The sequence below is a fragment of the Aulonocara stuartgranti genome (genome assembly GCF_965226115.1).
Source record: "Aulonocara stuartgranti genome assembly, chromosome: 16".
NCBI lineage: Eukaryota > Metazoa > Chordata > Actinopteri > Cichliformes > Cichlidae > Aulonocara > Aulonocara stuartgranti.
The window spans coordinates 6,807,916-6,831,813 of NC_138952.1; the positions used below are offsets into that span (position 1 = coordinate 6,807,916).

Here is a 23,898-nt window from a genome sequence, read left to right on the forward strand (position 1 = left end):
TGCTGGATAGGAGGGCTACAGTAAGAAATACACGGGGCACTTTTATGACTTCAAATTAATAAATAATAAATAATGTTTTAATTGTATTTAAAAGTTTCCCACCCTCTGCCATTTTGTTACATATGCAGAAAGTGTCATACCACAAAATGTTTATTTAATGGTTAGAGTTTTTATTTGCTCTTTATTGTATTGCATTTATATTTTTATTCAGCAAGAATTTTATTAAACTTTTCTATTTAAATGTGCCACTTCTTTTGTATAGTTCTGTCCTAATCAGTCATTCTACGTTTCATAAGCTTTTTTGTTATAAGGTAAGATTAGATGTACTTTATTTATCAGGGAAGAATTTGGAAAATTAAAAACAGAATCAGAATCAGAAGACTTTATTTATTCCCAAGGGGCAATTAACAAACAACAAGGCACCATAACGATGAAGATAAGGACAATAAGAACAGGCAATAAGAGTGAAATAATAAATACACAGAATATACAGTTTTAAAATTACACAGTTTTAAAATTAAAGTGACTGAAAGGTGAATAAATAACTGTAAGTGACTAAAAGTGAATAAATGGTATGTAAGCCAATAATGTAGAGAGTGACAAAATAAATGTCTTATTAAGGTAAAGACAGAAAATAAAATAAGTGTTAATTGATTTAAAAAAAAAATGAATGTACTAAGATTTTGCCCCTGACAAATATACCCCAGTACATAATATGGAAAAATTAACAGGAACAACTGCTAACTGTATCTTTAGCAAAGTACACATATTTTAATTTATGATTTAAATTAGCAATATATTTAAAGATATACATTCTGTGGTTTATGTACTGTATTTAGTTAACAGTCTCAGCTATTAATATAACAGGTGTTAATCGATTGTGTTACTCTTAGTTTGTTAGTTTAGCTACTAACCAAGGTATTTAAAAAGTTGCCTTTGCAGCAGAATCAAAATCAAAACACATTTCAACACTTTATGGCTCATTAATTGTGTTTTGAACTGTTTGATTTTTTTTTTTTTAAAAGGTTTGTAAATTATTTTATTATTGGTATAATAATCTTAAATGTCAAATGTTGCCTAAGAATATAGATAAAGTTAGCTACAGTATATGGTTCACCCATTGCGTTTAGCTAACCATTTTAACTGTCAGTTAAAAGTGTTAGACAGCTTAACCACTTGGTATAACTTTAACAAAACCTATCAACATTTCTAGTAATTTAATTTAATTTGATACTTTGTCATAATGCCAATTTAACTGCTAGCTTCAAAAGCAACATAATGGTTTAACGTTAGCAAACTGTTAGCAAGCAGTTTATCAGCTAGTCATAAATAATTTATCACCTTTAACTCATAATTTAATCTAGCTAGTGTAATTCAACAATTGCCTATAGATGCTTGTTTCCACCATTTAAAAAAAAAAAAAAAATTCATATTTTCTGCTATCTGTTAACTTGAAATTCTAAGATACATAACTCAAAACTGGTGCAAACAAACTTCCATAAATTACTATATAAAAGTTTGTTTACAGTCACTGATTTCATCAGTTTATGGTTTATCCATTATGTTTGATTGGTCATTTAGACTGTTTATCATTAATTTGTGATCTAGCTGAAAGTAATTTTTGATCATTAATTACCTATCTAAAGATTTATGTAATCAGCTGAGATAAATATGATGCATTCATTTCAGCTACTTCTCTAACTTAGTCTGTTTCTTTATATAACCTTACAGTATCACTTTTCTAGTTGCACCTGTTACCTGTCTAAAAGTTTAGGATCATTCTGAGTGTGTGATTGGCAGGAGGAGGAGGGGCCTTCTGAGTACCTGAGAACAGCCACTGAGGGGAAATGAGGTCGCTTCCTGATCTGAGAGGCACATATAAAAAACGAAAGTCAGCGCAAGGGAAACAAGTGCACATGGTAGATGAAAGCTGACGGGAAGGCAGCGCGGAAACATCTCAGGTAACAAACACGAGGAGAAGCGACATTAAACGATCAAATAATTACATACAATAAATAATCCGTAATTTTAGATAATATTTAACATGTTATTCATGTTTTTAGAGCACTCTTTGGTGATAACGGGTGTGTGCATCGCGTGGTGTCCGAAGGCACAGCATCATGAGCCAGTGGAAGCAGATTCAACAGCTGGAGATCAGACTCCTGGAGCAGGTGGATTACCTGTATGACGATAACTTCCCCATGGACATCAGGCAGGGGCTGGCCAGCTGGATCGAGTCTCAGGACTGGTGAGTCTTCATCTATGTGCAAAGAAGTGTGGGGGAAAAAAAGTCTGTATTACAAAAAAAGGCAGCTGTCTTCATAGGCTGAAAGACCACATGGTATGGAGGACTGAAGCTGCCAAAATTAACATTAACTAAATACACAAATTAATGACTTAGTACATAAATAATTATGCAATTAAGTACACAACATGTAATATTAATGTTTTTCTTTTTTATCAAAGTATTGTGAACTATTTATTTACTATTTACCAAATATGTCTGTCTTTTCATTCTTCTTTCTTTGTAATGATTGTAATATAGCAGTTTATATAAGTGAGTTTTTATTTGTGCTTTAACTTAAGTTGTAGTTTGCTTCCAAAGGGTGGGGATGGTTTAGTTTTAGTATCAGTTTTATTTTTTGTAATGTAAGTATAAAATAAACCCATGACTCAGTCACATGGAGTTATCATCTTCAGTTAATAAAATGCATATTTTTATTTTATTTCAGTTAACTCAAATATTTATTTTATTCATTTTATATTAGTTTTAGTCGACTATAATAACCTTGTACATAAGACTAAAGATAACCAAATAATAAGTATATGAAAATATATTTAGGATATGAGTCTGGTGTTAATATGCTGGCAAAGAATCACCTCCATAAACACTCACAATGTCAGCCGTTTATATTTGTTTAATAAAGCATAAATGTCTAAATAAATATTCTTTAAGAAAAATACTTGAGGAAAAATGGAGTAAGGCAAAATGATGAAAAAATAATAATTTAGAAATGAGTAACTTGAAATTAAAATGGATGAATAAATAATTCAAGGAAATAATCCTATGTAATAGTTCTGAAGCAAAATAAGACAGAAATATTGTCTATCAAATATTTTAAGTGTATAGATATCTATATTTTTAATGGGTCTAGGCTTTTTAAATTTAAATCCAGAAAAGCAGGAGTTTTTGATCCAGACGTCTTCTGAAGCTCAGTGAAAGTTTGTGCAAACATAAACGATCACCTGTGCATCAAAAACATGTTGACAAAGCTGAGTTCAAATCGCTGAGTTTATACTTTTGTTCAGTTGAAGCTGATTGATCAAAACCATGACTTCTTGGTTTTACAGCCCACAACTTCACGTCATAGACCTCATTTCCTACAGGAAGCTCTTTTCAGTGAAAAACCCGCTGTAGCTGCACCTTCTTCCTTATCAACGAGAACAGTGATCATTTATCACCCACAGAGTGTTTGCTTTTAGCTAAAAGGAGAGTAAATGGATGCTTTTAGTTTTCGGTTTCAGCAGGATTTAGGAATGATTGTGGTCTGAGTTAAAGTACATTTTTCAACGGTGCTGGGCAGATCTGAGAGAACCTGCCTGAAGGCTCTTCCATTCCTTCACTAAATAACATGTACATAAGGCTACAAACCTTTGAGTTTTATTCCACAAGAAATACAATTTAAAAAGTCCAAGAAATGTATTGAAGACATAATTTTTCATAGTTTTCTTATTTTTTTTCTTATACAAAGAAAAGGTACATGTTTCTTGTTGTTTTCAAAACTTAAAAGACCTTTTTCTCCTCAAAGATTATTGGTTAAGTTCAGTCTAGAAATGCATATATCAGAAATAAATAGGTTATGTAATGGTAGCTACATTTATTTTTTAAATACAGTCTATGATTTTTAACTTGGGAGTAGAAGGATCCTGTTATGTCGCCATTCATCCCCTTGCGAACGGCGCTGTACGCCTAAGTGATGTCACACCTGCTGTAGCAAGCCACCATGTTGGTGTCGTGTCAGCCGGTCCTGCAGCTGTCGATTTCTTTAAAATGGTCCATTGTGCTTCTGCTGGGTTGAAGAGACAATACCAGTGCGAATGTGGAAGTTTTGTCTCAATTGCGACATCTATTGCTCACGAGAATACTGCAGGGGAATTCGCACCCTAAGTACTGGAATGAAGGGTACAGAGCTGTGGCGGCATCATTATCGGCATGAGAAGAGAGAAAAACCAAGAAGACAAACTTACTCTTGAAGTCTGGCTTCAGTGATCATTCAAGGAACTGCAGTTTTTGGTTTTTTGGGGGCATGACATGTTCTCCCCGTGTCTGTGAGGGTTCTGTCTGGGTACTCTGACTTCCTCCCACACCACAGTCCGAAGACATACAGTTAGTGGGGTTAAGTTAACAGATGATTCTAGATTTCCCATAGGTGTAAATGGCTGTCTGTCTCTCTGTGTTAGCCCTATGACAGACTGGCACCTGTCCATGGTGGTTGCAGGTGAGCGCAGCCTATCCATTGTCTTCCAACCCTTTATTGGAAGAAAATGGATGGATGGACAAAAGTACCACTATTTTTTTGACTCTTGAGCAAGGAACTATTCAATTCAGTTTTATTTATATAGTAACAAATCACAACAGCAGTTCCCAGATGGCACTTTATATTGTAAGGTAAAGACCCTACAATAATGCAGAGTAAACACCAACAACTTGCTCACCTCTGTGAGCAAGCGCTTTGGCAACAGTGGGAAGGAAAAACTCCCTTTTAAGAGGAGGAAAACTCTGGCAAAACCAGGCACAGGGAGGGGCAGCCATCTGCAACTGGTCTGACTGCAGTCTAAGAGCGAAGGGCTCTCATGGAGTGATACGGTACTCTAAAGTCATTAAGATAAGATGGGGCCTGATTATTCAAGACCTTGTAGGTCTGTGGTAGGTGGTAAAGCAACTTCTTTGTTCTTCACAGGTTTTGTTGCTCTGAATCTCCTGAATGTGTCACTCTGTATACTTTTAGGGACACCGCGGTGAACGACGAGTCGATGGCTGGCGTGCTCTTCACCAACCTGCTGACCCAGCTGGAGAGGGTGCGCTCGCAGGAGCAGAACTTTCTGCAACGACACAACATGAAAATAATCCAGCAGCAGCTGCAAGTGAGTCCACCTCTCCCCCAGACATCTAATTTCTCAGCACTTCAGATCTGCCTTTGTAACACAAACATTTGTTAGACTTCCTGTTTTCTAGGACAGGCTAGAAGCTACATGCTTGTTTTTTCACATGATGCACTTACTGAGTGCTCCACAGATGACAAAAACAACTGTCACCCTAATGTGCCCCATACTGGAAAGCAGCCTTGACAGACAGATGTAGTGTAAATAGAGGAAGTGTGTATGCTCTACTCACACAGTTTTATTGACACATATTACAGAAGAAACAGGTGAGATTTTTACTAAGACGTGATCATGTGGAAAGATAAAAGCTCAACACGTGCTTTTAAAGCGTCACATACATGTTTACACAGCAGTGAATGAGACCGTTCGGCACACGGTGATGGCAGAAAGATGACAAAGATATGGGTTTCAAATCGCATATGGAGGAAAAGCTGGTTAGTTAGGTACTGGTATTTTTATATGGAAGATTGCAAATGACAAAAATACAAAAAGTTAACATAAATAAAAAATATTAATAATACATGCTGATATTCAATTAATAGTGATTTATCTAGTTAACATTATTTATGGTGGCTGCCAAAAATAAAAATTTGAGTTTCTTATTTAATATTAATATTACTGTTATCCATAGTGGATTAAAACTGCCAAAAATATAAATGAATATTAATTCAAAACTACTGAAAAATAACTACTTTGAATGAAACAGTTAAGAGCTGACTGAAGTGCAGACTTTTAGCTTTAATTCAAGGGGTTTAACAATTTCTGTATTAACTGTGTAGGAGATACAGCTATTTTTATACACACGTTATATTTTTAGAGTCTCAAAAGTAATTGGACAGTTGACTGATGACTTAACGGCCAGGTGAGGTCTGTGGTAAGGCAGGCCGGATTCTGGAGTCCTGAAAGAAGATAAAGTCTTACAAGAGTGAAGGGAAGATAAAAGTTTGGAGAAGGAGAGAAATCTGATTTGAAGCGTATAACATCTGTTAAACATGGTGGAGGTAGTGTGGGCCTGGGCATTTATGGCTGCAGGAACGGGTCACTTATGTTTACTGATGATGTCACTTCTGATATAAGCAGCAGAATGGACTGTGACGTGTACAGAGCTATACTCTCTGCACAACTGATCAGACCTAAAGAATACAAGCTACTAGCAGAGAGCCCCACAGCATCTAAAATCAGACTCATGTTTGTGTCGTGCTGATTAAAGCAAATCTGATGATCCTGATCAGTCTGATAGTTTTACATAAATCACATGATTCAGCACAGGCTGTGGAGCTTTAGGATGTTTTTGAGGAAGTATATGCATGTTAATCATTTCTCATGATTACATTCGAAGAAAAGGCTTTTTTTTGTTCTTTTTTTTTGTTGAAGCCACAACTGTGAGCATGGATTCAACTGCATGCAAATCTGTAGAAGAAGTTTCTAGCTGAACTTTGCAGACTTAAAAGTATTCAGGAGTTGTGGGAATTTTGCAAAGTTCGTAATTAGCTGCAGTTTATTTATGGCAGTCCAGATTAAGCAGCTTTAATTCTCATTTAAGTTGATATTTGTGGTGTTTCTACATGAGTTTCCTTTGTACAGCTCAGAAAAGAGGTCATGTTGGATTCTTTGCTCAGTACTTGTAGGTTATAGTGCTGCTCTGCCCGTGGCTTCTTGTTATTGTTGTGCACTTTTATCCACACACCTCAAACAAACTGAACACAGAGAAAACGTTCAGCCGTGAACTCCCTGAACTGTTGTCATTAAAGCGTCCTCAATTTGGAGAAGTAGCCTCGTGGTGTGTACATGTGCCTGAGGTGAAAGGGAAGTAAAATAATTGCCGTGCTCACGAGTTGGGAATTGCTGTAAATGTGCAGCTTTCTGTTTGTGTGCTGCCTGAAAGCTGCAGCTCCTGTTTTTGCTGCTACTGTTTTAATCAATTGAAGTCAGTAAAGAGCTTTTGCACATTGAATTCCTTTCTTTCATTGTTGTCTATAAACGCTTTAAGTTATTCTCTCTGTCGATGAACCCTTTGAGGATGTATATTCTGCCAGAGGAGCTTCTCAGGAAGTTTGGTTGTGGTCGTCACTCGCTTTTATTCTGGAAGAAAGACAGATACCTCTTGCAGAATGAACCCTCGAGGCTCATACCGCTGCTTCCTGTGAATATGTATATGTGTTATGTGTCAACACTTCTTAGAGGAAGTAGCTACTCCTGTGCGATAGTCGACGGTGTTTGTGGCTTGTTGTTGTTGTTGTTATGTGTTCATGTAACAGAGGAGAGATTTTAGCTCATGTTTGAATCTCTCTTCCATTCATGTTCACGCAGGGTCTTTCTTCGAGGGGAAATCCCTCGCAGTGGTAGGCGCACATTTTTAATCTGACCTTCGCTGCTTGCTGAGGGAAAATGTCAGGAGTGTTGGGTTTGACTGTAAAGTACCCATAACAGCAGGAGAAGTATTTATAGTGAATTTTTGCTGAATAATGTAGGTCAGCTTGGTGAACGGTACAAACTCTGAAAGGATACCAGTGCATCACTGCCGCTGTCATAAGACTGAGCGTGTAGGTGTGTGTGTGCGTTTGTGCGTCCTCAGTCTGTCGTTTTAGTGATGAAATATTAGTCACACCTGAAGGCGAGACAAAAACTTTCCCTCTTCCTCCAGAAGAAGTTTTTTGTACTTTTCTTAGTGAGCATTTGAATGTATGTAGAGGCCGATATGCAGCTTCGGAAAGTTTGTGGCTTCTGCCGCATATATTAGCCATATATAGTCTAAAAATAAAGAGATTTAAAGATACAGGCATCTGGCAGGAATGTATGGAGGTGCCAAACTGCCAAAATCAAAAATAAGTTGATTTTTAAAAAAATGAATGAATATACCATTAAAGGCATCATTAGAATACCGAATTCACGAAAAAGAATATGTCATTAAAGGCACAGAAACAAAATATATAATCCCACTTATCAATATTTAGCAAATGCAAAAAAAACAAACCAAAAAACATCAAAAGGCCATTAACGACTTTAAAACCAATAAATGTGGGTATTTATTTATACAATATATGTTTCTATTGATTCTACTGTTTTACTTACTTTAAATTTCTTATTTTAATGATTAATGTCATTGCATAACTCTGTGATTTGCCTCATAAAAAAGCAAAAAAGGAATGTATTACGAAAATAATGAAATAAATACATCTTTGAAGAAAAGGAGAAAATGCTAATGAGTGAATGAACGTAGATGGATAGATTGAATGGAGAAATAAATAAATGTGGCACTCATAGATAGGGAATGCAATTTAAAACAAAAATAATAATTTGAGCCCTGAAGTCTATCCCTACTTAAGAAATCTAAGGTTTCTAGTGGACAATAATCCTCAGTTAGGGTTATTTGCTAAAGGTTAACAAGGTTTGTCTTAATGTTGCTTCTTTTATTTTATTTTTTAACCTCATGGTGCAAGTTGCATCATTACAATTTTGATTATGCAACTTTTACATGTTTATAAATGAGGCTCACACGCTCGAATCTGTTCTCTAATATTTAACTAAATGTTGTGGTTAAATTCTTTGCCCTTAAAGAGTCGAACCTGGATGAGCTCCAAATATCTGACTTTATTTACTCAGCTGCTGTTCACGGAGAATGCTCGTTTTGTGTCCAGTTAAACTTCATTCCTTTGTTATTGAACTAAAGGGCTTCCGCTCTGTCAGGGATTTCCTTTTCATCTCTTCTTCACAGATAAACAGACACTGTGGGAGTATTGATCATGCTGTGGTTGGTTTTATAGCCTACTTACACAAATGATCACATCATTAGGAAATCATTGGTTCGAAGGTTTTTTCTCAGGGGGTTTTATAACTGAAATTTTCTCTGTTTGCGTCACTGTAGCTGAAATACGCCACCAATCCTGCTGTAATGGCCAGAGTCATCTCCACCTGTCTCAGGGAAGAGCGCCGTGTTCCCTCCAGTGCCTGCATGCAAGAACAGGTTTGTCACATTGTCTGCCTCAGTGAAGGGAAAGTCCCTTTATTACAGTCTCTGCTGGTAAATCTGGGCCACTACCAGGAAGACTACACTGTAAAACATATTTCACACCCCCACCCTCCCAACCAGCCAGTTCACTTTATTCCCAACAATCAGTGTTTGGCTTTTTACGGTAATCACTAAAGTGTTTCTACTCCCGTGAACAGGATAACTGTGTTTGTTTAAGCTGGGTTGTTCCATAGAGACTGCTGCTTCACTTAGCTCACTGTTTGGGTTTAATGCACCATAACTTTATTGTTATTGGAGCCAATAAAGAGTAATAAACTCACCTTGGACTACCTCCCCAGCACTACACAGCACACAGACATCATTAACACCTTTTCTTTCTAATATCCGTGCAAAAAAACGTTGTAAAGACCAAAAACTAAAGCAGTCATAAAGAAGTTTACTATATCGCCTTAAAACGTTTCAGTGATGCTTTGCAGCTTCTGCTCACATCAGATGGCACAACACATCTGTTATTGCAGGTTTAAACTCAGTCTGGTTTCAGGTTTCAGAGGAAGAAAGAGGTCTTCTATATGCAGATACTCATAGCTAGAGTTTAAACATTTAGAGATTCTCTGTGCACAGAGGCTGTTTGTTCCCAAAATATTACCCACGCAATGTTAAAATTTAATGTGCCAGAAAAATATTCAACACGTCCCAGTACACGATATGTCCAATAAATCGACTGTATACAAAAGATGCATGTAGCCACTGTGCTACATGTTAACTAAATTTTCAGCTAACTTGAGAAAGCTTGATTACCATGCTGCATCCATGAACTGTACACAGACACAGCTACGTGCTAATACTATAATACTATGGTGAATATTCACTCACCCCAAAGCTGTGGACAGCCTCTACCTCAAAATAAACTGTGGTATTTCTCTGATAATTGGTTAAAAAATGCCTCAAAGACATAAACATGATGAAGATCCAGTCTTTAATTAAGTCTTCAGTTTGCAGAGACCAAAACCAGTGAGTAACATGTTTTTTATTCATGCACTGGCACCCTGAATTTTCCCAAAGTTAATAACGTTTTCTTGTCTAAAGATGGCAAAAAAGCAACTTTAAAAAACATTCATTACACACTGTATTGAACATGAACCCCACATGACCCTGAATCACAAAACCACAACATTTGCAACATTCTCTGTATCTACTGTACAATATAAAGCGCCTTGAGGCGACTTTTGTTGTGCTTTGGCGCTATATAAATAAAATTGAATTGAACATTTCAACAGCTCTTAGTTATGATGCTGTGGGAGCAGCACCAACAGACATATGAGAGAGTCATGTCATTAATGTTGATATGGTTAAATCAGAAGTAAATAAAGATTACAGATTACAGTCTGTTCAGAAATGCAAAGTTGTAAATGTTTTTTTTTTTTGTTTTTTTTTACAGGGTCCTCTGGAGAAGTCTTTGCAGAACTCTGTGGCGTTTGAGAGGCAGAAGAACATGGACAACAGAGTTGGGATCATCAGGGGCAGCGTGCAGGTAACTCAAACACCTTCAATACAGGATGGAGAAAACACAAAGCTGAATTTTATTGATGAATTTTACACAAAAAAATGTGTTTCCAGTTGATGGACCAGGCTGTGAAATACATCGAGGACATGCAAGATGACTTTGATTTCCGCTACAAGACCCTGCAGTCTCGAGGTGAGCCATTTTACAAGTTGTAAAAATAAAAAGTCATTTACTATTTTAGAATTCTTATTTCATACTACTGTTTTTGTGGTTGTGTCAGAATCAACTGATAGAAACTCTGACGTGATGAAACAGGAAGTAACAAGACTACAGGAAATGCTAAACCGGCTTGACTTTAAAAGGAAGGTACGCACATGCAAAGCTCTGAAACGTGACAAAAATATATGCAGGTGTACAAATAAAAAAATTCATTCACAGTGTGTTGATCAGCCATAAACACTGTATTTTATGCCTTTGTTAGGAGATTTTATCAAAGATGGACGTTGTGATCAAAGAGATTGACGACCTGATGACCTCTCAGCTAAACCCTGAGCTGCAGGACTGGAAACGAAGGCAGCAGATTGCTGCCATCGGGGGTCCTCTGCTCACCGGGCTGGAGCAGCTGCAGAGCTGGTAATGACCTCCAACAAAAAGTCAGAAATCCTTACTGCTAATGCTAATTATTTATCTATCTATCTATCTATCTATTTATTTAGGACAGTGCATGTTAATGAACATAAATGTAAAAAAAAAAAAATTACATGAATGTAAACATACCAGATTATAGCCAAGGGCTAATTTCCATCTGTTGTCCTTAAGCATAAAAATAGACATAATAATTCATAAAAATTCATCATTCATTCATAATAAAAACTCCATCACCAAACTTACACATACACACCATTCTGTTCCCAAATAAAACATTAAAACTATACAACTCATACATGATCACACACTTGATTTGTCCATAACCAGTACTTTGTATGGAAGCCCAAAAATGCTAAAATAATATTAATAAATTATGTAAACAGGACATATGGTTGTATATCTGTTGCATTTGTAATAGTTAAGTACCATTTGTATATCTGCTTTTATATAGATATATGGAGGACCAACACAAACTGAAGTAAATTCATTATACAAAAAAATAAATGTATACATTATTTCTAATAAATATTTATTTATAGATTGAATATTAATTTCCCAGTACATATGACACCCTGTGATATATACTGTAAAATATATGCTATATGTCGCCCAACTTGACACGAATATTACTTGGTTAACTATATAGCTAACTCGTTAGTATAATTACTGTGGAAGCTTGTTTCTGTGACTGAAAAACGCTTTGTTTTTTTATTTATTTTAAATGGTAAATGGCCTGTATTTATATAGCGCTTTACTAGTCCCTAAGGACCCCAAAGCGCTTTACATATCCAGTCATCCACCCATTCAAGCACACATTCACACACTGGTGATGGCAAGCTACATTGTAGCCACAGCCACCCTGGGGCGCACTGACAGAGGCGAGGCTGCCGGACACTGGCGCCACCGGGCCCTCTGACCACCACCAGTAGGCAACGGGTGAAGTGTCTTGCCCAAGGACACGACGACCGAGACTGCCCAAGCCGGGGCTCGAACCGGCAACCTTCCGATTACAAGGCGAACTCCCAACTCTTGAGCCACGATCGCCCCGATTTTTAATTGCCAGCCATTTCTCTTTTTCAGTGGCAGAAACGATCTTCTATAATTGTCAGTTGTCAGTTAAGTAGTTTACTATCGAGCAAAATAATTGAGTATATTGTAACTAACTGGCAGAGGTAACAGATTTTAAGGTGGCACTATGCTGTTAAATAAAGATCAGATAAATTCTCTGCCCTCATCCTATTCTTCGCTTCTCTCAGGTTCACCCTGACTGCCCAGAGCCTTTTCCAGATCAAGCGTCAGCTGGACAAACTGGGGGAGCTGGTGGTGAAGGTGACCTATGAGAGCGACCCAATACCCCTGCAAAAGCCTCAGATGGAAGAGAGAGTGAAATATCTCATCTACCATCTCATCAAGAGGTACCAACACAGCTCAGCAGAAGACATTTTATTCCTTTAGCATTTGTGAAAGAAATCTGTGTTGCATGTGGGGGTATTTCTATGATTTTTATTTTTTTTTTAAATGTGGTGACACAGAACAAGAATATTTAATTTGAAATGAATGAAGTGTTAACAAATACTCAAGGTACAAATAACTAAAAATTCTACTTAAGTACAATAACAAAGTATTTTTACTTTGTTATTTCCCACCTCTGAAATTAGCTGCACAAAAAATTAAACCCTGTTATGAAAAGAAGTATTTAGATGCTTTTAATTTATTAAACAAAACTAAAATTGAAGTAAAAGTGCAATAGTTTGAGTAGCAGAATCTACTTAGAGTATGCTGAATCACAGTTATTGATTCTCTTTTGTGTATATCTCTTTGCTGCTGCAGCTTGAAATGATTTTAATGACCTGTTGACAGCTGTGTAGCTTCATCTATAATAATAAGAGTAGTGATTTAATGTTGGGTCTCATTAGAGAAACTGTCAGAGCCTAACACAAAAACCCCAGTTTTACCAGGAGTAAGATAAAGGACAATTAATTAATTAGTGACACATTCACTGAGATAAGAAAGAAAGAAATGGTACTAGATACCACTGAAGCTGTTAAGTTATTAGCCGAAAGATAACCTATATAATGAAACCAGAGGTGGTCCCAGGATTGAGCCTTGAGGGATGCCACACGGGAGAGGAGGAGATGCAGATGTGTAATAAGCAGTGCAAGGGATCCCAGCCCAATTCATCTTTGTGCAGAACAACTTTCAGTGCTCTGAAAAATGAAAAACACGACTTCCTCCTCTGCTTCAGCTTCTGACAACACATTAGACAATAAACCGAAAGGTGGTAACTACCGGAGGAGGAACACGGCCAGCTGTGGTTTGAATGTTCTCTCTCAAGCTCGGGGTGTTAAAGTGAAATTGTAAATCGAGGTGTGGGTTTTTTTTCACAGTTCATTTGTGGTGGAGAAGCAGCCATGTATGCCCACACATCCACAGAAACCCCTCATCATTAAGACTGGAGTACAGTTCACCACCAAAGTCAGGTATGGTGATGTGACATCTTGTTGTTTCAGGATTTGTTTCTGCTGTTGGGTTGCAGTTTGTTTCAGTTTATTCTGATTTCTTGCAGACTCCTGGTTAAACTTCCAGAAGTGGATTATCAGCTGAAAGTGAAAACAACATTTGACAAGTAAGATGATTAATTTTCTTATTAAATGGACCCCACAGTAAACCTGTCTTCATTGCTTGAATAAAAATAAGGTAAAAATGTTGTGTGCTGTGCTTGTGTGTTTCTGCAGGGACCTCCCCCCGGGCAGAGTGTGAGTACAAACTGTCTAAGCGTGCTACTACTAAATGTCCGAGAACAGGAAACAGCACCAGATTAAAAGCAACCTAATCTGCTCGCTAATACAGTAGTTAGGCATGGTTTAGTGAAATAATACTACTTTATCTAATACTGGACCTTAGAACCCCCTCATTTAATTCTCTACATGAAATAACCTGTTTTAGCTTCTTCCTCTTTAAGACAACTTCTGATAGGCTCCCCCTTGAAAGCAAAAGGTTTGAATAGCAGGTGGGCGGAGCATCTGTGCCTGAGGTATTCATACAGGGATATCCACTCTGATTTAACATCATACAAATTCAAGACTGGAAAAAAAATAATGAAATGTCTGTAAGGGGGTAAAAACTTAAAGATTAAAAGCCAAAATCAGCCCTAAAGCTTCCTGTTTTATGGCTTCACTGGCGTGTTATTTGTTTGGCGTTACCAGGTGTAAATATGGTTTGAAAAAGCACTTGGAAACCAAACATGCACCTCGGGGGAACTTTGCCTCTAACTTCCTGTAAAACCAGATGCAGAAAAAACATATTATTGGGTTAAAGTCACCTTAAAAGCTATAGGAGTTTACTGAAAGCAAATGGATTAAAAAAAGAAAAGAAAAGTGAGTGATTGAGAATGTTTTCTGAGATGTGAATGAATACAGGCATGCCGTGATAGATTTACTTGTTCTCTTGCTTTTTTCCTCGGTTCTCAGTAGGATACAAAGCAAAAATACTCGATGTTCATTAAAAGCCAATTGCCTGAACTTCACTTTTATAGAAGTAGCACTTCTTCAATTTTTGCTGTTTAAACAGCTGGTGTTTACTGCCACCTTCTGGTAGTGTTAGCCTGGAACAGACAGGAAAAGCAATAGGAAATAGGAAGACAGGAAACACTCGCATAATGTACTTGACTTTGTTATAACTTATTGACTTGTCAGTTATTCAAAAATCCATAAAGATATGTGGGCTTTAAAGATTTCATCCGCAAATTATAACAAAAAAATTTACAGCGAAATGTAATCAGCTTGGTTTTCTTTTATAGATCTCTGTTTTAGATTTATACATGTATTGACAGATTATATACGGTGTTATACATTGCAGGAAGGACAGTCTGCAGCTGAACCTTCTTAAAATCGCCCTGATTTAAAAACCTTTACAGTAAAATAAGTGGAGTGTTTTATTTTGAAAACTACATACAGATTTTAAATATGGTTTATGTTATTGTCTAAAACAATCCACAAACACTTCATCCTCTGAATTAAGTCCATCTTATAGATGGATGCTGGTAAACATTGATAAGAAAATCAAGTTTTTTCTCCTTTTCTCCTTAGAAGTCGTCAGTTTTTCATCCTGACCAACAACACTAAAGTTATGGACATTGAGGACTACTCAAACGGCTGCCTCTCAGTGGAGTTCAGACATCTGGTAGGACAAAACTCTAACAAATCTTGACAGTTGTTTAACTGGTTCTTTCATTGAACCTTTAACCATTTATTTAAAATGGTGTTTAGTCATCTCACTCAGAGTTTGTGTTTTACAGCAGCTGAAAGAGAAGAAATATATCAACGGCACCAAAGGGAACGAGGTAAGAAATGTAGATGATCTACGGAGGACGAAAACTGCCAAATAAAAGAGACTCTGTAAATAAGTTCATATTTAATGAAGTCCACAAAAAGTGTAGGGATTTTTTTTTAAATAATCTAAATTGATTTTTAAAAAAAATTGTATTCTTTTGCATTTTTTGTACTATTTGTAGTATTTTCTTCCCATAAAATTTTCTATTTTATTTATTATATTTTTATTATTTGCAGTGTATTGTGTTTATTTGTATTTCTAAAGTAAATAAATCATTATTTTAAATCCATATAGGTCTTATTCATTTATAAGATATGACCTAAATTGATTTTCAGCTGCTTTTGGATGCCCTTCATGACACAACCCCATGCTTCATGGTTGGTTCAGAAATACATCATGTAACTAATACATTTAAATAAATGTAAACATTGAATGGGAAAGTAGATAAATTAGGGAATTAATACAAAGGTAAGTAAATATTGAAGCAAAACTATCAGTGCCATAGTTTGTAAATTATTTAATGTATAGGCTTAATTAATATTTAATGTATTTAATGACATATTAATTGATGTATAGCATCATTTGCTCCTGATTTGGCAGTTTCTGTCCTCCGCAGTGACCATTAATGCTGCTTCAGATGGATTTGTGCATCATATTCAATGAATCTGCCTTTGAACGCCAGTTGATGTTTCAGTGTTTTATTTTTCAGGGCCTGCTCTCTGTGACAGAAGAACTTCACTCTCTCAGTTTTGAGGCCTGCTTCACGGTGCAGGGCCTCACCATCGACCTGGAGGTCAGCAGCAGAGCAGATCTATTTCAAACTTGTTTTTGTTGCTGTTCATTTACAAAATAATTTACTAATATTTATTTTTATTTTCTAGACGTGTTCCCTGCCGCTCGTTGTGATTTCCAATGTGAGCCAGCTGCCTGGAGGCTGGGCCTCCGTCATGTGGTACAACCTCCTGACTGATGAGCCGAGGGTGAGCCATACTGGACTTCTTCTAAAAACAGAAAATTCATTCATTTGAAAGTTTAAGTTTTAAATGAAATAAGTTGAGCTGAATCAAACATAACCTCACTTTCAGCTCAACTTATTTGAACACACCTGGACATCTTTGTTAAAAGCCTTTGTTTTTATAAATTCATTTCTATTATCTTTAAAATAAAATAAAATAATAAAGAAAGAAACACAGATTTTATTTTTTCAGTCGACCTCTGTTGTGCGGATCTTCACAGGGCATTTCTGCATTTTTCAAGTCTCTAAAATTGGTTTTCCCAAAACAGATGCACGATTAACAGCATCAAAATGACATAAATTACAAATAAATCTTGCAATTCACCCCCATCTCCTGAGTTTAACATCAGTTCATAAATAAAACAAGAAGAAAACTGACTTAAATTCCAAGTCTTTGACTTCCAGAGCGTGACAACAAATTCTGCTGATGTTCCATTTACTCTGGTTCTTCTGTAACTGTAGCTCATGTTCTCCAGCTGTTTTGGAGATGTTTGTTTTCATTTTTTATGCTTCACAGCCTCCCTCACCTTCTCCATCTTCCTCCACAGAACCTGGCTTTCTTTGGGAACCCTCCTCGGGCCAGCTGGAGCCAGCTCTCTGAGGTCCTCAGCTGGCAGTTCTCCACTTTTGCCGGGCGAGGCCTCAACAAAGAGCAGCTCACCATGCTGGGAGAAAAGCTCTTTGGTATGTTTGTCTTTTAGTTTTGTTCTTTCGCAAAGGTTGAAGATTAAGAAAAAATACATTAAAAAAAATGTGGCTTTAAAGTCGTTAACCTGGAAAAACATCTTCCAACACAGCAAACAGTAAAATATTATACTTAAGACAACTGCAAGCTAACAAGCTAATTAGGACAGAAAGTTAAAGCTGAAGGCAGAAACATCTAAAGAGAGGTGGGAGAGTGTTTACTTGTTTATGGAGGGTGAAGCGACACCTCTGTCATTGTGAAACCACACGCCAGCAGAGATATTCAAGCATGTAGGTGGTGCAGAGACTCCAGAAAGTCGCTCAGTTTAAAAGGGGAAGAACCAGAAACGTTATTCGAGCCAAGTATCAGACTGGTCCAGCTATAAAGTCAAAGTCAGCATAGCAGAGAAACTCTGAGGGGCGATCAGAGGGTCTATAAAAATGAAAAGCCTTACCTCATTTAAATCCAGTGAATCACCCTTCCAGCGTGGCTGTTCTTATATATTGCTGACCACTTCCGCTACTCGCTCAACCTCAAGTTTATGCATAAAGCAAACACGTTTGCTTCAAGCTGAGCCAGACTTCACGTGAAACAACAGGGAGCTTGGTCTGATGAGTCAAACAAATCACTCTAAAAGACCAAAAGTAGCATTAAAGGTGATGAACAACAGCGGTTTTTTTGTTTTTTTAACCCAATCAGATCCCAACAAATCAAAGGAGCTAAAAATGAAGCTGAAGCTTCTTTGATGCTCTGTTTTCTGTATGCTTGTAACACTTTGATGTTTCAGATCATCAAACAAATTCAAATAATACACAAAGATAACACAAGTAAACACAAAATGCAGTTTCTAAATGAAGGTGTTTATTATTAAGGGATAAAGATGCAAACCTACATGACCCTGCGTGAAAAAGTGATTGCCCCCTAAACCTAATAACTGTGGAGGAAGTTGTCTCATCTTTGTAGAATTGTTGCAGTTCAGCCACATTGGAGGGTTTTCCAGCATAAACCACAGCTTCTCAATTGGATTCAGGTCAGGACTTTGAGCAGGCCACTCCAGTCTTCATTTTGCTCATGATAAGTTGCTTTTTGAGGTATTTAGTTTCAGTTTGTCAAAAAGGTTCTGTTAAAGTGATTTCTTGATTCAGCAGGTCTGCCAGTAATCAGGCCTGAGTTTGTTTAGTGACGCTAAACTTTGCTTTCCAAACGATGTGGTTAATCACAATTTAACAAAAGGGGCAATCACCTTTTCAACCAGGGCCAGGTGGGTTTGGATAACTTCTCTCTTAATCAATGAAATAATCATTTACATTTAAATATTTTACTCGTGCTGTGTTCTCTAATATTAAATTAGTTGTATAATCTGAAACATTTAAGTGTGATAAATATGCAAAACACAAGGACATCAGGAATGGGGCAGACAGTTTTACACCCCGCTGTATATCGCCTGCTCCTGATCTGTCTGCTCAGCATCCCACTGTGTGAAAATAGTAAATTGTATGAATATAAATGAATTAAGGCAAAAAACAAACAAACCCTGAGATCTCTCTCTCTCTCTCACATTGGTTCTGTACTTTCATCTTTATTGTAGCTAAACATCCTTTTCCTTTCCTTTACCTGTTTGGTTAAAAATTTTGCTTTACCGGGATGTAACATAGGCAGGAAGAGATGACCAGGTTTTTATATTCATTATCATTCCACAGACCCTGCTCTATGAGATAAATAAGCTCCAGGAGGAAAGATATATTACCTTTTATTGAAATTTCCCAGATTACCATTGAAGCCTATGAAAAAGGCACCATGAAAGGCCGTTGCGTATGCGCTGCGTTTTGATTCGGTGGGTTTGTTGTTGATGAGAACTCGTACCTCAAAGCTTCATGACAACATGCTGTTTGTCTCGGAAACTGTAGTAAAACCACTTTATGCCCACACGGGGAAGGTCACACTAGTACATTAGTGCTGCTGCTCACAGAGTTCAAAGAATTTTCTAAAACAAGTTCAGAGAATAACTAAAAAGCTGCTGACCTTGTTTTCCTGGGACGGCCATTTATGATAGTTTCTCTTTGTCTCTGTAGGTCAGCATGCCTCCTGCAGCGACTATCAAGTGTCCTGGTCCAAGTTTTCCAAGGTGAGTCTTAGATAATATGAGCATGAGCGGCATAGTACCATTATTTTCTGTGTTATTGTGCCATCTAGTGGCAGTCATAAAACCTTCTGCCGTGTTGTTAATGTTGGTCATGTATTTTTATCCCACATCATATCTAATTTCAATTTAAATTCCGAGAAGGTTCTCACTCTCTTTTCTTCCAATCATACAGGAGAATATTCCAGGGAAGCCGTTCAGCTTCTGGATGTGGCTCGACTCGATCCTGGAGCTCATCAAGAAGCACCTGCTGCCGGTCTGGAATGAGAAGTAGGTCATCGTGTCCCGGCTGAAAGATCATAAACAGAAAATGTTTCTAAAAACAAACAAACAAACAAACAAACAAAAACAACTCCACAAAAAGATGAAAGGGTTATTAGATACATGAACCGCTATCATTAACATATATGAAGGACCAAAACTGCCAACATCAGTTGGGAAAGACAGAACAGTTAGATACATTTATAAAATATTAATATATTTAATATTACATTACAATAAAATAAATTTTCATTAAATTTATTAATATCAATATGCGTTCTTGCCGTGAGCACAGCATCTGGTGTTAACCAATCAGAGACAAGTTTAAGCCCTCATTTGCATAGAAGGAAATGGAAAGGACAAATACATGGAAACTCAAATGGAATGTAAATACAGAACTAAATGAAAACAAAATGTGGCATAAATATACATTTCTATTAGGTAATTAATGCTTACATCTATTGTTAATGCTGCTGCTTTAGTAGTTAGAGGTTTTTTAATTTTTAAGGGGTTTTTTGGGAGGATTTCTTGTCTTTTTAGAGTTTGAATCAACAGAAATTATTATGAGTTCAAGTGTGTATGTCAGCCAAATTTAGACGCCTTTATAAAGGCTTTATCCCAAAAAAATAGCATCAATGGATGTCTAATGGATGACTACAACCCTGTCTTAGAAATGTGCAGCTTCAAAATGCATTAGGATAAACTTCGTATGAATGGCAGATCTAAAATGTGAAATTGGACAACAGATCTCACTGGCTGAAACCAAAAACCTAAATTTCTTTTGTCTTTCTCCGCCTCCGCAGCTACATCATGGGATTTGTGAGTAAAGAGATGGAGCGAGCCTTGTTGAAGGACAAAGAGCCAGGCACGTTCCTGTTACGCTTCAGCGAGAGCCACCTCGGCGGAATCACCTTCACCTGGGTGGAGCACGGCGATAACGGTGAGATTTCCCATAAACCAACATCATCAGACCACGTGTGGTAATAAAATGCAAATGTATACCAAACCTTTAACTATGATAAGACCGTTAAATAAACTTTGTTGATAGAAAATCTGTGCGGTTTTACTTGCTTTGCTGACAGTGGACAACAAAGTTTGCTAACAGTAACTTTTCACACCAGGTGAGGTGAAGTTTAACTCTGTGGAGCCTTACACTAAAAACCGGCTCAGCGCGCTCCCGTTCGCCGACATCATTCGAGACTACAAAGTAATCTCAGACGGGGTTGTCCCCGAAAACCCACTCAAGTTCCTCTACCCCGACATCCCCAAAGACGAGGCCTTCGGGCGGCTTTACAACAGCCAGCCCAGCAAAGGTAAGATCTAATTATGAGGTGAAGTGTTCAAGTTTTTGCTGGGAAACTCTCAGGCTAATTCTCAGGTCGAATTAAATATTAATATAAACCTCTGTTAAACTTCCAGTGCATCCTTACATCCCATCAACCCTGATCCCCATCTCAGAAATGCGGTGAGTTAATATTTCAGTCAAGTCGAGCTCAGTTAACCTTAAACAGAATTTCAAAAACAGGCAAAATGTATTTTAATGTCTCTTTTAATGTATTTCAGCTCCAACGCGAGCACCACCCCGCGGTCGTGTCAGTCTCCGGAGCCCCCGATGACACCTGGAGAGTTTGACATGCTCAATGAGCACCTGTGCTTCGACATCGACACCGTAAGTTTACATTATTGTACTTAGTGGATAATACTGGTAATAATATGCATTTTATTATTGTAAATGAATAAGACACTGTATGTGTCTTATAACTCTTAACTCTTATCGCTCTGTGCAGTAGAGCTAAAATAGAAAAAGGTCAAATGTGGAAAACTTCTGGAAACCTCATAATAAAAACAGTAAATTCATTATTCTGCTTGTTTCAAGTCAACGTAGTCTATAAAAGATCAGAAGTTAGAGATTACACATTACTGCGACTAGGACCAAAGTGGCAAACGCCGAAAAGCTGGGTTTTGTATATTTTCTGTATTTATAGCAAGCATTTTTATTATCGTTAACTCCTGAGCGTAAAGACTGAGAACAGTGCAGAGACATTTCTGCAAACACTGTTGAAACATGGCACACTGATCAGTGATTGATGAATTGTTGTGTTGTAATCAATCACACTGATGGAAAGTTGTCTCACATGACATGATGTGAATATTCATGAAGTCAATGTTTTAGGATTTTAAGTTTGGATTAAATGGAGTTTGTTTTTTGTGTTTGCCGACAGTCTGTCTGTAATCAGATTACATTTCTTGTTGACCTGTGATCGCAGGCTGAGATTAAATAATTGAAGACTGCCTCTGATTAGCCTTGCTGAAACGGAAGACTGCTTTTTGCTTAATCTTAGAATTTGTTGAATCTGTCCCGATGTTATGCTGCTAATATTTTTCTTCTTTTTGCGTTTACAGATGAGCTCTCCGTATTCAGAGTAAAAAGAGGGAAGAAAAAAAAACATCTGCATCTGGAGCTTCTTTGAATCCTTTGTCAATATCGTGACTCCCGTGAGGGTGTTGTTTTTACAGAGTTTGTGGTTAATGTGTTTTTAAAGCATATTTTGCTTTGTTGTCCATGAAAGAAAAGTTTGTATCATGCTGGTTTTGTGCCTTTAATATTTTGCATGTTCAGTCATGTTTTTCTATAAGAAATGAATTGTATATAAATCAATCTGAACATGTTTTGTTTATGTTTTTTGTAGTTGACATTATTTTGATACTTTATGTCTGCATCTGTCTCTTTTACCTGTTTGTTATTGGCAAAAAAGTTAAATACACGCAGTGTTTTGATTCCCTTTGTCTAACTCATTCACACAGTCGCTCAGCTCTCCTGCCCCCTGCTGGCCACCTCACTGAAATAGCACCGAGGTTTTGTGCTTTTATTTCGAAAGCAGTAGGAAGTGAGACGTCGGCATGTAACAGCTGCTGCTGCTTGGCGGTTTTTACTTACGGCGTTTCTGGAGAATCACGTGATTCTCGGTGATTGTTGAAGGGTGAGGCTGTATTTGGGTTCTTGCGGAAGTTAAAAAAAAAAACAAAACAAAAAAAAACAACAACAGCAAAAAACACGGCTGAGGTGTCTCAGTGTTGCTGCTGCTGCTCAGAAATTATTATCATAAAGAATAAATCATTATTTATACCATGTTATTCATGAATCCCCATTACTCCTAATCAGATTATTTACTGTATGTGTGAACCTCTGACCACAGTCAGGTTATTATGCAACAGCATGGCTGAACATTTTTTTAAAGAATATGTTGACTTAAAAAGTACAACTTTGTATTACAGAAGATCAAAAATGCCAAAATAAAAAGTAAATCTTGGTGCTTTGACTGACAGGTGTGTTCAGACACAGGGAGGTGTTAAATGTCTTTTCGGCATTTCCACTCCTTTGAGTCCCAGAATTTGACCTCTGGACTCTGTCTCTGTGAGTTACACCTGTGTGAGTAATGGAGGAAACTTGTGAGCTGAAAGCTCAGCTCCCCATCCTCTCATCCAAATATAGCCACTTCTAGTTTAAAGAAAAGTAACATGGAAGCGGGGGTGGTAGGTGGAGCTACAGCATTTTTCAGTGAATGGATGGGGGTTCAGTGTCTGTTCTTGTCCAGGGATGCTTCTGCATGCAGACTGAAGGACCGAGGGATCAAACCCTGGATCTTCAGATTAGTAACGCAGGTGCCAAAAGTAAGACATTCTGTACTTGAGTAGAAGTACAGATGCTAGTGTTTAAAACATAATCCAAGTACTGATTCAACTTCTTTACTCAAGTAAAAAAGTACTGTCTCTGATATTTACTCAAAGTAAGAATGTAAAAGTAGCTCTTTGGAGGACTTTTCTACCAGCTGTTTTTGTACAAAGGCAACTGAATCTTGTGCTGTATTAATAATAAAATAACATAGTATAAACTTGATTTCAGTATAAATTTTAATTCTAATAAATGTGTTCAGCTTAAATCAGTTAAATAGAACATGAGCAGAAAAAAGGATAATAAAACATAGCTCTATTTTTTTGTTGCCTACATTATAGAGCAGGGTTCTCAAACTTAAATGAGCCGTGGGCCACTGCTGGCACTGTCATGTGAGGACCATTTTAGTGTTCAAGTAGGACAAACGAATGAGAAAACACCCACAAATATTCCCAGTGTTTTGTTTGTTTTTTCAAATTTCAAATATTGTACAACAAGACGAAACTG

The 23,898-nt window shown here is 37.1% G+C and overlaps 1 protein-coding gene across 2 annotated transcripts; it reads left to right on the forward strand.

Moving 5' to 3' along the window:
• Window positions 1-1,805: 1,805 nt before the first annotated feature.
• Window positions 1,806-23,029, forward strand: stat4 (signal transducer and activator of transcription 4). Of its 2 annotated transcripts, none has more exons than XM_082509270.1 (24): window positions 1,806-1,961; window positions 2,064-2,248; window positions 5,010-5,145; window positions 9,029-9,127; window positions 10,572-10,664; window positions 10,751-10,829; window positions 10,918-11,003; window positions 11,119-11,270; window positions 12,542-12,700; window positions 13,673-13,765; window positions 13,852-13,911; window positions 14,021-14,041; window positions 15,377-15,467; window positions 15,583-15,627; window positions 16,327-16,410; window positions 16,499-16,597; window positions 17,181-17,316; window positions 19,390-19,442; window positions 19,633-19,727; window positions 20,522-20,658; window positions 20,840-21,031; window positions 21,138-21,183; window positions 21,282-21,387; window positions 22,122-23,029. In XM_082509270.1, exons 2-24 carry the CDS (start codon window positions 2,121-2,123, stop codon window positions 22,143-22,145), a joined length of 2,214 nt encoding a protein of 737 aa, XP_082365396.1. In that variant the 5' UTR covers window positions 1,806-1,961; window positions 2,064-2,120; the 3' UTR covers window positions 22,146-23,029. The 2 variants fall into 2 exon arrangements, with proteins under 2 accessions (XP_082365396.1, XP_082365395.1); XM_082509269.1 differs by having other exon boundaries at window positions 1,807-1,961; window positions 15,374-15,467.
• The last annotated feature ends 869 nt before the right edge of the window (window positions 23,030-23,898 follow it).